This window comes from Teleopsis dalmanni, chromosome 2 (genome assembly GCF_002237135.1).
Source record: "Teleopsis dalmanni isolate 2A chromosome 2, ASM223713v2, whole genome shotgun sequence".
Classification (NCBI taxonomy): domain Eukaryota; kingdom Metazoa; phylum Arthropoda; class Insecta; order Diptera; family Diopsidae; genus Teleopsis; species Teleopsis dalmanni.
In genome coordinates this window covers 234,239,498-234,251,884 of record NC_051847.1, presented here as the reverse complement: position 1 = coordinate 234,251,884, position 12,387 = coordinate 234,239,498, and the positions used below count along the sequence as shown (strand labels likewise).

At 26.8% G+C, this 12,387-nt stretch overlaps 2 protein-coding genes across 2 annotated transcripts; one reads left to right on the top strand and one right to left on the bottom strand.

The window, feature by feature from the left end:
- Positions 1–524: 524 nt before the first annotated feature.
- LOC119680812 (coiled-coil domain-containing protein 25-like) lies at positions 525–1,942 on the top strand. Its single transcript, XM_038093804.1, has 3 exons — positions 525–699; positions 1,213–1,304; positions 1,386–1,942. Exons 1-3 carry the CDS (start codon positions 627–629, stop codon positions 1,845–1,847), a joined length of 627 nt encoding a protein of 208 aa, XP_037949732.1. The 5' UTR covers positions 525–626; the 3' UTR covers positions 1,848–1,942.
- A 179-nt stretch (positions 1,943–2,121) lies between these two features.
- On the bottom strand, positions 2,122–3,479 carry LOC119683905. The gene is made up of 4 exons (XM_038097791.1): positions 3,372–3,479; positions 3,133–3,304; positions 2,641–2,805; positions 2,122–2,585 (listed from the first exon to the last, which is right to left on the bottom strand). The coding sequence occupies exons 1-4, from the start codon at positions 3,389–3,391 to the stop codon at positions 2,250–2,252; spliced, it is 693 nt and encodes a 230-aa protein (XP_037953719.1). The 5' UTR covers positions 3,392–3,479; the 3' UTR covers positions 2,122–2,249.
- Positions 3,480–12,387: the final 8,908 nt, after the last annotated feature.

Below are 12,387 nucleotides of genomic sequence, written 5' to 3'. Positions count from 1 at the left end.
AAATACGAACCCTGGAATTAGCTATTTTTAAATATTAATATATGTTTATATAGTACTAACCACTTAATAAAACCAAATAATATGTCAAAAAATACACATCAAATTATTTAATCATTTTCACCACAATGTAACATTTAACATTGACAATAAGCGTGGTGAAGATACCATGCAATGAACGGATATATAAAAAGATATTTATTTAATATTGTGTGTAATTTAATGTAATGTAAATAATTTTTATATATAGTATTTATTTATATTTTTTTTTCCGAGTGGGTATCTATCAACATATCCCCTATATTTGTGGATATAATAGAATTTATATTAGATTATACATATTATACATATTAGATTATAATTATATAGTTATAATTCGCCTATATAAATTAATTTAACATAATTTGTAAAAATAATTGATAATTCATTAATTGTATTAACAAGATGTGTTGATTATAGAATGACAGCTAATTTCGTAATTTTATCGATAAAGGAAAAATTCAAAACGATAATTGCTATACTGGCTGTTTCAAAAAGTTCAGCGTTCCTTTAAAAATATTGCTTGCAATTTTTATTTGTTTATGATTTTTAATTGAAGCGTTAAGGCAGTTGCACGCTTGTTAGTCAAAATGGTATTTTATTTTGAATCCAATGTTGTATCTCCACCATGCCATCTTTACATGGGTAAAGATAAACATGAAAGTAAGTTCATTAATCAAAGTCAAACTTTTTGTTTTATATGAGAAAACTTATGAAGAAATGCCGGTGTTAATATAGCGAATTGTATGTATTGTATACAGTCGCCTTATTGTAACCCACTGGAACCTGTAAGCAGATAACATGAAAGGATATCCACCCATATAGGAAGTGGATGGTGGTTGAGGGTGATGAAGTCGCCTTTGTTTACTTTAATGTATTTAAATTTGATTAAAACATTTATTTTACTTTTTTTCAAAATCTTGCGAATATATTTTTATATACACTAGTGCACTTCATTATATGATCTATAGTAGATTACGTATAAATATGTATATAACAAAACCTCTATCATAAGTGATTTAACAGAGGAATTTTGTTTTGCTTGCTTATAAATCAATAAATGGCTCGTTTAAGAGCACAAACTAAAGCAGCAATCATCTATTCAAGAGCTACTGTATATAAGTTTTAATGTCATAGAAACATAAAATAATTGAACTTGTTTATTTTTTATTTAAGACGAGGAATTGATACGCTGGGGTTGGCCAGAGGATGTATGGTTTCATGTAAGTGATCTTTCATCGGCTCACGTGTATTTAAGACTCCAAAAGGTAAAATAAATTATGTATTTGTACTTTTAATGTGTATTTATCGTATATGACAAGTTCATGGCATAATATTTTATTTTAAAGGGGCAAACATTTGCTGACATCCCAACAGAGGTCCTTAATGATGCTGCACAACTTGTTAAAGCAAACAGCATACAGGGTAATAAAATGAAAAACATCGAAGTTGTATATACTCCATGGGAAAATTTGAAGAAAACTCCTGCTATGGAAGCTGGACAAGTTGCATTTCACCGCGATGATCAGGTCAAAAAAATTCTTGTTGAGAAACGAAATAACGAAATTGTAAACAGATTAAATAAAACCAAAAAAGAAGATCATCCTGACTTAAGAGAGCAACGAGAGAAGAGAGACATGGAGGAAAATAAAGAAAAAAAACGAGCCCTTCAAATGCAACAAGCGAAGGAAAAGGATGAGTTAAAACGTAAGGAGGAAGAGGCTAAAATTCGAAATTATGTAGGATTTTTTAAACCAGATCAAATGAAATCTAATTATGATGATGGTAATGAGTCGGATGATTTTATGTAAACTCCTAAAAAAATATTAAAATCATGAGCACAAACATACACTTTTTTATAAAAAAACATGTAATGTATACCATTTAAATATTTTTTAATATATTGTTATTAATATACGAATTGTTAACGTCGAAGAAGTTTAAACAAATTAGTTTTATAAGTACTAAAAAAAAAAATTTTGATTTGTTATAAAAAGCTGAAGTTTTATTTATATAATTTTATCATTTATTATAATCAAGATTTCACACTTATTATTCTACATTTAAAAATGTTTAATAATTTATTCTACAAACCGTTGAAGTACAAATAGACGAATATATATCAAGTGATGCCAAATTTACAAACTCGTACGTAACAAAAGAAGTACACGGCAATGAAAATAATTTAATTAAAAGAAACTACATATATAAATTTATTTATAATTTGGTTTATTTTTTAATTCAATAAATTGAAAAACTGCTGTACTAATATTGTTTAAAGCGGATGCGATTGCTTGTTGCGTTTCAAGAACTTGTTCCTGAATTGCCAGGGAACGTTCTTCGTATTCTCTGGATTTTTTAATTGATTCTCTGAGAAGCGATAACTCCTTATCGTCAGTGACACGTTTCCGTTTCGAGAATGTAGGAGCAGTAAGGTTTGGGGAACACGATGGTGCACTTGGTGTTGATGGGGGTCCTGAAACATTTCCAACTGGTGATAATAGTTCCTGTTTTGGTTCAATTATAATACTGCCACTATCATCAAAACTCTAAAAATTAAACGCAAAAATGACGAGGAATGTTTTATTTATTTACGAATCTAACTTGTATTCCTAACGCAGGTAATTCTATTAAACCAGTTTCAGCTGAACTACCAAATGTATCCATCGCTTGACATTCAAGCTCAGATAACTGAATTGTTATTCCAGGACCACCACTTCTTGCTTTTTTGGCACGCGAACGAACTTGGTTACGCCAATGATTTAAAGTCTGAAAAATAATTTCTTGTAAATATATTTTTTTCTAGCACTCATTACTTTTATTTAATCAACAAAAATTTTAAAGGTGGAATACAGAACGCAATTATTAAGATTTTTATGGTATTTAACTAAATTAGCATTCAAAATTATATTGTTAATTTTATTTACAAGATTATTTACAATTATTATTGGATCTGTAGTTATTATTTATGAACCAAAACATTTTTAAAAAAGATTCGCAAGTAATAAGTACAGCATATTGTTCAGTTTTTCCTTAATTGACTAAAAATCTGAATTCCAATTGAAACAACTGTTTCACATGTATTATAAAAATTACCTGTCTCCACTTCGATGCACTTCTTGTTGGGCCTCGCATTGCATTTAAACTATCAGCCAGTTCTGACCAAGCGCGCGGGTCTTTTTCTCCCCTCAATATCGACTGATGCTCTTTCGAAAATTGAAGGAAAAATTCCAGCTGTTTTTGTCTAGTGCGTACTCTTTTACCTTCTCTAAATAATATAACATATATCAAACAAATAATCATTATTGAAGTATTTAATTCATTAAAATACTCACAAATCAATTTTGGTTCTCATTTTTTAATTCGCTGTAAATATTTATTTAATTTTGTACATTAGTGAAGTCAGCTGTTGACACTCAAAATTAACAATACTATTATGACGATAGTCACTGACTCAATCATTATTTTGACATTTAGCTTAATTATGATGTTACTGCTACAAGTTTTGGTATTCTCTCTTGCCATATATTAAAGTGTTCTTTCTGTTCACAATTCTGTGTGAATCAAAATAGCTGGTCATAAGAGGTTGATGTGCATAGTAATAATAATTTAATAAAAATATTTAAATAAAAATAAAGCATAATAACATAATTGTTCCAATATATTAATAGAGTTATCATTTTTGGTCATAAATGCTGCAGATAGTTGTAAAAAAACGTCTGTATAATTTAAATAATGAGGTGGTTTGTCTATATAGTAAGTAAATAGTAAAGAAAATTAATATGGAATGGCGAGTAGAAATAATTTTTATTTTTACTGTTTGCGTTGCATATAGCATTTAGAAAACCTATATTTAAATATAAATATAATATATAACTTGAATCTAGTACCCTATATATTTATTTCTAAGTCAAGCTTAGCAAATTTTATTAACAAGTGATATAACAAGTACCAATCATATCATAGGTTTATATAAATGAAATACTAACATAATATTCTATACAAATTTTTGAAATCTTTAAAGTTTGGTTAGTTGATTAGAAATATTATTATCTTTTATTGTAAGTGATTTTGAAGCCTTACTTTAAAAGGATTTTGTTGCTATCCTGTAGTGCGAGCAGTCATAAATTTCATATATGTTTAAACAGTATTACAGCAACCTCGCTCTTCAGAATCTTTCCACATATATGTACTTTTAACTGTATCAATAACCTTTTCTTAATGTATAATTACTGGCTATTATACATATTATACATTAGCTTTACAATGGAACCTCCAAGGTGCAAGAAACAGAGGACGCACCAAGATGAGGACGCTTCCGCGTTAACGAAGCGGAAACGAATAAAACATTGAATGAGTTAAGACATATAGCTAAAAACCGAGATTTGTGGAAATGCCATAAATAGACTAAGTTCTTAATTTACCTCTTTGATGTAATGCTAGAACATGTCAATAATAATAATAATTATACATTATTCTAATAATTAATAGACCGAAAAATTATAGCCAACCATTGAATTACAATTTTGATAAAAGTTTTGCTCTTAATTGGAAGCATCACGAGACTACTCTAATTTCTGTGGTTTGTTAGCTTATTAACAACCAATTTTTATACTTGCTTGAGATGGAATATGTGCTCTATATCTTTCTAAAATGTGATATTATATATATTATAGACATATATATTAGATATTATATATAATGATTACGTTTTAAATGATCCTGTCATACTCTAAAATTTTTCGACAATATTTATATTACCATCTCTTTGTCTTTTGTATATAATTGACTCGCAAATAACGTTAAGATTTGCAGTCCAATTATTAGTACAACTGAATATAAGTGTAGAGAATAGATTCAAAACGGCGCCTATAGCTAGTAAGAATTTAGTCAACACATTGAAAAATTACAGTCAATGAAAAGATATGCAAGCGCATTTCTATCATTATAGAAATGCAGTCAGTAAGAATAATGTTATCATTGTACAATCAAAAGACTTCACTTCAAGTTAACGCTTGGATAGTCTTTATTGTCTTTCAAAAGCATTTTGAAGTCAAGAAAATCCAAATAAATATAAATGAAAACATTACTTAACAAAACATAATTAAACCATATCCTATATAGAATCTTATGAACACAGTAAGGGTGGTAGACAAATGACAGCAGCATTAAAATTATTTAAAGGGCACAGCTTAAAATTTTGAGTGCGCACGTTGGTACATTGCTTCAATATTTATAATATAATATAATAACCAAAACCCTTGTTTTTCAAAAAAGATATTCGAATGTATACTTATGTTGATATTTACATCATCATCAAAGTATGAAATACTTAAGTTTGTCTTAAGTGTCCTTAGAGACATAAGAACTTTACTACAAAATTCTTAAGAATAATTATTAAAAAATGGGGAATACTGTACACCGAGATTCAGGTGATATATTCTTATTATTTAACCAATTATTAGGCTTTTCTTTTTACTTAAAATAATAATATAAATAAATAATGATATATGATAATAAAAAAAAATAAAAACATAGAAAACATTAATCACGTTTCTCATGCAAAAACTTGAGGGAAATATAAAATGTAAAACAATAGTCAAAATCGTATAATTTTAAAAGAGGAGAAATTTATGTTTTGGAAATGCAAAAAAGTCTCCATTGTTATACCAAAGCACTTGTAACAATATCCTGTTCTTAGTATAAAGTTAAAAAAGAAAAAAAAATTGTTCAAAATAAACATATCATTATAATTTAGTGATTGTACGAGTATCACTCTCTTGGTTGACTTTACTCTGTCTTGTTTTCTTGTTTATGAATTGCTTAAGGTAATAAATGTAAAAAAGTAATAGGTAACGAGGTAATACGCTCTCGACGCAAGTCTTGCTCTATTGTTATATAATTGCATTTATACATACAAACATGTATACGCATAAGCCTTTACGTACAAACCTACGTTTAATAAATGATCGCACGTTGTTGGACCTGCCAATTCTTTGGCTTAAACTTTGTTTTACTTTAAGAATTACGAACATTTACAGTTTCCAACGTCTTTTGTTTTCCTTCTCCCATAAACTGAGTTATGTCTTCGATTTGCATGTGCATGAGGGGGGGCTTGTGTATATATTGAAAGTTAAGTTTTCTTAGTTAAGCTTAAGCTGCGATTGAAGTAGGACGTGTTGGTGCTTGGTGGCAACTTGCGTCATTTGCTTATTTACGTCGTACTTGAAATAAAATGTACTTATTATAATTAAAGTGAGTTTAAGTTAAAGTTTTCTTGTTTTTTCTTTTTAAATAAATTATAAATTACTGTATATACGAATTCAAAACTATGGTAAAATAGTTCGAAATACTGTTTAATGCACTTAGTTACTTCTTTCTGTTTAAGCCACGATGAAGGAAAGAAAAAACACAAAAAAGGTTGAACAAAAATTTACGAAATTTATGTCTAGTGACCAATAGATAAATAATTTACGTATAATATTTAAATTTTAAATTGAACAAGATTTTTTATAAAATATTTTTGTAAAAGTAAAAGTGTAAGTTTTTTAATATTTTTTATGAAACAGATTTAAGATTTCTCTTAAAAGTGTTTTTAAAACAACTGCCATAAACGCGAAACTTACACAGATCTAAAGCAGATATATGTTTAAATGTGTATGAGCGATCACTGCAGTCAGTATAGTACGAAAACATACTATACTTCGAGGTAAATGTAATGAATGTGGGTGAGTTTGAAGCTTGAAGTACTGTACGGTGATTCTGAAGGTTACCATAAAACGTATCTTTTATTTGTTGTTGTATGTTTAATATATTTTTTGCTGTTTTGTTTTATATTTTGTTTTTTTTTTCTAATAATTTATGTTAACAAATGTAAATAAAATCTGGTACCATATCTATTATTCATTTTTAAATTAGTTCAATGTGAGTAAAAAATTTTATATATATTATAGTTATTGAAAGTGAAATGAAATGGTTAAGCTGCTCTATTTTTAATTGTTTTAAAACTAGAAAGAAAAATAAAAAAATGCTTTGAGTTTTTAATACTTTCTCCATTTTTTTAATATACAGCTACACTAATGCAAATTGGTTCACGTTTACACATCTAAACTAACCCAATTAAGCAATTTAAACTAATTATGTAATTAATTATTGTTTATATTGATTAATAAATTTTCCTCATAAGATTGGTCTACGTTTACAATTGGATAACAATAGAAAAAACTCAGTTATACTCATTATATTAATTTAAAGAATAATTAATAAATAAAATAAATGTTAATAAAATTTAATTAATAATTATTTAATAATTCACTAATTAATAATTCATAATTAAAGTTATTACGTGTACAACACATATAACTCACATACGTCTTTAGACAAAATATTAATTGAGGCACAATCTTTTATTAAAATAAAAATAATGATGATATTTATTTCATTATCATAGGCGTACCTCTTGTACACGGGGGCGCTATAAAACAATTTTTGGAATTGAATTGCCTGGACATACAATACCGCTACTTTAATGTAAAATATGACTTCGAACATATTTTATATTTATTATATTTACAATTCGGAATTATTGCGGGATTATTGACCAGTCACTATAGATTGAATAATCACCTATCGAAATCAGGAATTCAATCCAACTCATACTGTACAGATACTGTACAGAAGAGAGAGAAACTGCAGACCATGTGCTTGGGGAGTGCCCAGCACTGATGCACAAGCGGAAGAAACACATAGGAGGGTATTTCATGGATCATAAAGATCCAAGACTAAGAAAGATAAGCTCTTACTATGTTTCATTAAAAAAATCTGACTTGGAGAAACACTCTAATCCGACTAAGGGCACAATAGATCTTTTAGGTTCCAGTGCACTATCCCTTCTTTTTAATAATAATAATATTTATAATTCATATATAACCATTTTAAACCATTTCACGAACATAAAATGTAAATTTTAACTGTGGTCATCGCGTTTCCCACCGACTTCATTGCCTCTATTGTTTTCGGTACTGATTCGGTAGAGTTTATTGATCCGATTATTTATGGTATTAATCTCGGGTCTGTGGTCATTTATTTATGTTTCGTACACAATAATGAATCGAAATGTAGTTAGGAGATGTTAAATCCTCTCTATACATTGTTTAAAAATCATTACTTGTGATCCACAATTTTCGTCCACATTCACTTGTGGATTATTAAAAACAATATCAATAAGCTATTTTTTGGCATAGCAATCACAATTGTACGTATTGTACGTCGTCAACATTAAAATTACAACCTTGTTAAAATTTTTACACCAAATTGTACATTGTTGCAGATACTTTTGTAGATCAGCTGTGAACATAACGCAAATCAGAGTATAAACTTTTGAAGTAAAGTATTTAAGTTGTAATTTAACGTCAAATTTTCCAGACGAAAGTGACTATTATTTTAATATATAAATGCTTAACAACTGCACAAATCTCATTTCTTTTCTGTCTGCAATATATGCAAACATTACTCATTTTATTTACTTTTTATTTACTTTAATCCATTCTCTGATTTTCATTTAAAATTAACAGTAAATAGCAGTAAATCGAAAAATATATCTGGTCAAAAAGTAATGTTATAACATATTTTGACTATCCTCTGGTTATCTATCTGTTTTGATGCGATTGATAGAGTTCAGACATAGTTTATTTATCTCAGTTTTTAGGGAAGATTAATCGTCGCCATTTGTTCTCATCTACACATGTAACGTTATAAACCCGTTATAAATAGATGGTACTGCCTCATATTTTTGTAGAATATGTTTTCATTTAATTGAAATGTTACAGTCCATTTTATTAAGAAAAGTCACTGAACAATAACAAATTATAGACTAAAAAAATAGTTGAAACCAGTTTTGCAATCTATTTTGTTGTTGTGGCGCTGCCCTTCTTGACTGATTTTCATTTTAATTTATATTATATTATAACTTATATTCCATATAATACTCATCATCAAAAACTAGATCATTGGTAAACAAATTTTTATATACACTTTAATTAACTATTTATTAGTTATTATATTTAATTGTTATAAACTGTACATTCAAATATCTGTAATTAATTATATGACAACTAATAGATTTATTTGATTTATATTTAAGTTTTACTTTCTATAAAATCTAATGTAACAGATAAAAGTTTCATTTTATTAATAATTTTTGACCAAATGTTAGTATCGAGAAATCGAAATGAAATGTCAAACTTTTCATGAAGATATGTATATTGGACTTATTTCAATAAAATTATCTAAAGAGGTTTTTCGAACAGTAGTGAACTACAACAACAATAATTTATTTTATATTATTTTAACTAATTGAAATAAATTGATTGGCTGACCATACATCTGTTTCGAGTATTCCCAAATACCCACCATCAGTAGTCTTAGAAATACTTCTTGTATTTAATTATTCGTAAATAATTTTTTTGTTTTAATACTGCAAGTACCAGGAATCGCAAGTACCAACTGACCATCTAAACAATTTGATAAACTTTTATTAATGAATTTTCAACATAACTGCGTGAAAAGTGTACAAATATTTACGAAACCAATATTGATTATTTTAAAATATACGAGTAAATATGAATTATTGTTTATTATTTATTTAAACTCGCTTTTTTATTCGTCTTATATGTGGTGTTGAACTACATCAATAAAATGGTTTTTGTCGCTAACTGATTATTACAATGCATTTGGACTCCATTCATATAAAGGGTTGGTATTAATCTTTTAAATTATTATAAATTTCAAATTAAATTTAAAACCAGTTTTTCAAAGCTTCTTTAATCCGTTGTATGTGCTTAATAATTTTATTTGTTAATAAAATGTTATTAAGATAATAACTTGTGTGTATAGATAGCAAAGCACTGAATTATAAAATTTTGCTTTACGAGTACTACACAGTTTTTGGGCTACCATTTAATAAACAACTTGATTTATTGCCTTAGTTTAAGTAATTATGATTAAAACACACAGTTCTTTTTTTCTATGTAATATACCAAAGGTCATCACTGTCAGAAAGGTATTTAAACATGATTAATATGATCGTCTAAATATAATATATGTATAAGAACGAATTTATAAAAATATGTATTAGTAAGAATAGGTCTTTCTCATATGTATTATAATTTTGACAATGGGAAACATTTAAATTAAAAATTTTATTTATTTCATTCATTTTTTCATTATTTGAAGCGATCAATGCATAAAGGGTACATGTCATATTTTTAGACGGAAGGATAGGGAGAAGAAAAAATTTATTGCAGCGACTTTAGCTTATATTTTATCCTAACACTGGAACTATTTTATAATAAAAAGTAAAACATAAAAATAAAAAAAAATAAATAAAAGTAAAATAAAATAAAAAATAACATAATGGAACATCAAATAAAAATGGGCTATCGATTGATAGCCCACTGAATTTATTTCTTTTTTACAACTTAATTATAAAAATAAATTTGAAGTCTTAACTTCTAATTATATCTTTACTATAAAATATAGTAATATATACTGATATATATTATCTAATAAGCTCCATTATCTTATCGATATACTGAGGCCACTAAAACACTTTATTTTCTTTTACCTATTTAATATTACCTTGATCCCTTAAAGAATTTTGCCATTTAGTATTTAGCCATATTTAGTTAATTAATCTGGTGATCGGGTGACCTTAAAGTTGCAACGAAGAGCAGTGACATTATAGATGTAGATGTAAATATTTTACCCTTTCCTCTTACTATTGAGCGTTAGATTAATCTAGTATTTTTGGATCGGGTGACCTTAAAGTTGTAACCAAGAGCAGTGACATTGTAGATGTAGATGTAAATATTTTACTCTTTCCTCTTACTATTGAGCGTTAGATTAATCTATTATTGTTAGATCGGATGACATTAAAGTTGTAACGAAGAGCAGTAACACTGTAGATGTAGATGTAAATGTTTTACCCTTTCCTCTTACTATTGAGCGTTAAACAAAAGATTGGAACAATCATATTTATAACAGCGGAGAGTGTGAAAATCCACTTATTCTGTATTTCTTCTGTAATTGTTTCGAGTGTCTTTTATTTCAAGTGAGCCTGATCAATCCTACGTTATTGAGGATTATTCGTATTTGCATTTTTAGTATTGTTTCCAGCCTTTGCTTTTGAAAATATATAAAATATTTTAGAAAGTCTAGTTAAAAGATAATTTAGTTTTGTATAACAGGATAATTAATTTTTATATTAAAAATCTGTTTTAACACCATAATCAAGATATATATATAAGCATAGTCTAAGATACTTTCAAGGCATAAATTTTTACAATATAAATTTTTAAAGAAAACTTAACAAGTATTTTATAATTTCAGATTCATTCGCTATGTAAATTTACTTTATAAATTAAAGAAATTGTAAACTAAAAACTTCAATGTATTATGGATTCCAGAATTTTTATAATTTTGGTCATATTAAATGGTGAGTATAAAAATATTATGTTGAATATACTGCCGATATTAGATGTTTAATATGATATAAATCAATATAAGGAAGTCGAGAAATTTAATAAATTAATAATACTTGTTATAAGAAATTTGTTATTTAAGGCTAAGAATTATTAATCAAATTCATTTAAAGAGAAATATTTACAGCATCCGCCAAAAGTAAACAGTATATAATTTTCTTATCAAACCATATAAATAATATTGTAAATGTAAGTATGTTGTATGAGTATATAGATGTAATTATATACATAATTTAAGTACATAACATATATATATTGTTATAAATTGTAATACACATGTTTCAATATGTTTTACATATGTTCATGGGGTATCTTATAGAAAGGATAAATAGGTATCCCAATAAGATAGCTGTAGATGGACAATAGTTAACTGCAAAAAGGTTGAAAAAGTTCCACATTTCAAGCTCACCAAAATTTAAGTTTGATTTATATAAAATATTATAAGTAATTGTTATTGTATAATAGGAAGTCTCCATGAACACGAATTATGTTTGTGTCTCTCTACTATCAAATATTTATTTTTGTAGACACTGCGTATAAAATAAAATTTAATTTCTCTCATATATTTTTATTAAATAAATAATAAAATTAAAAATATAAATATTATTTAGTACAACTGATATGTTCCGATAACATTAACTATGTTACTCAAACTGTTTATGGATTTTTGGATTTCACCACAACAATTGGTGATACCGTTATGGTATTTTCACCACAAAGTGCACCTTCACTACGTAAGTTTAAAATATCTTTAAATATTTTATTAATACAAATAAATATAAATATATTTTATAATTTAGAACAATTAAAT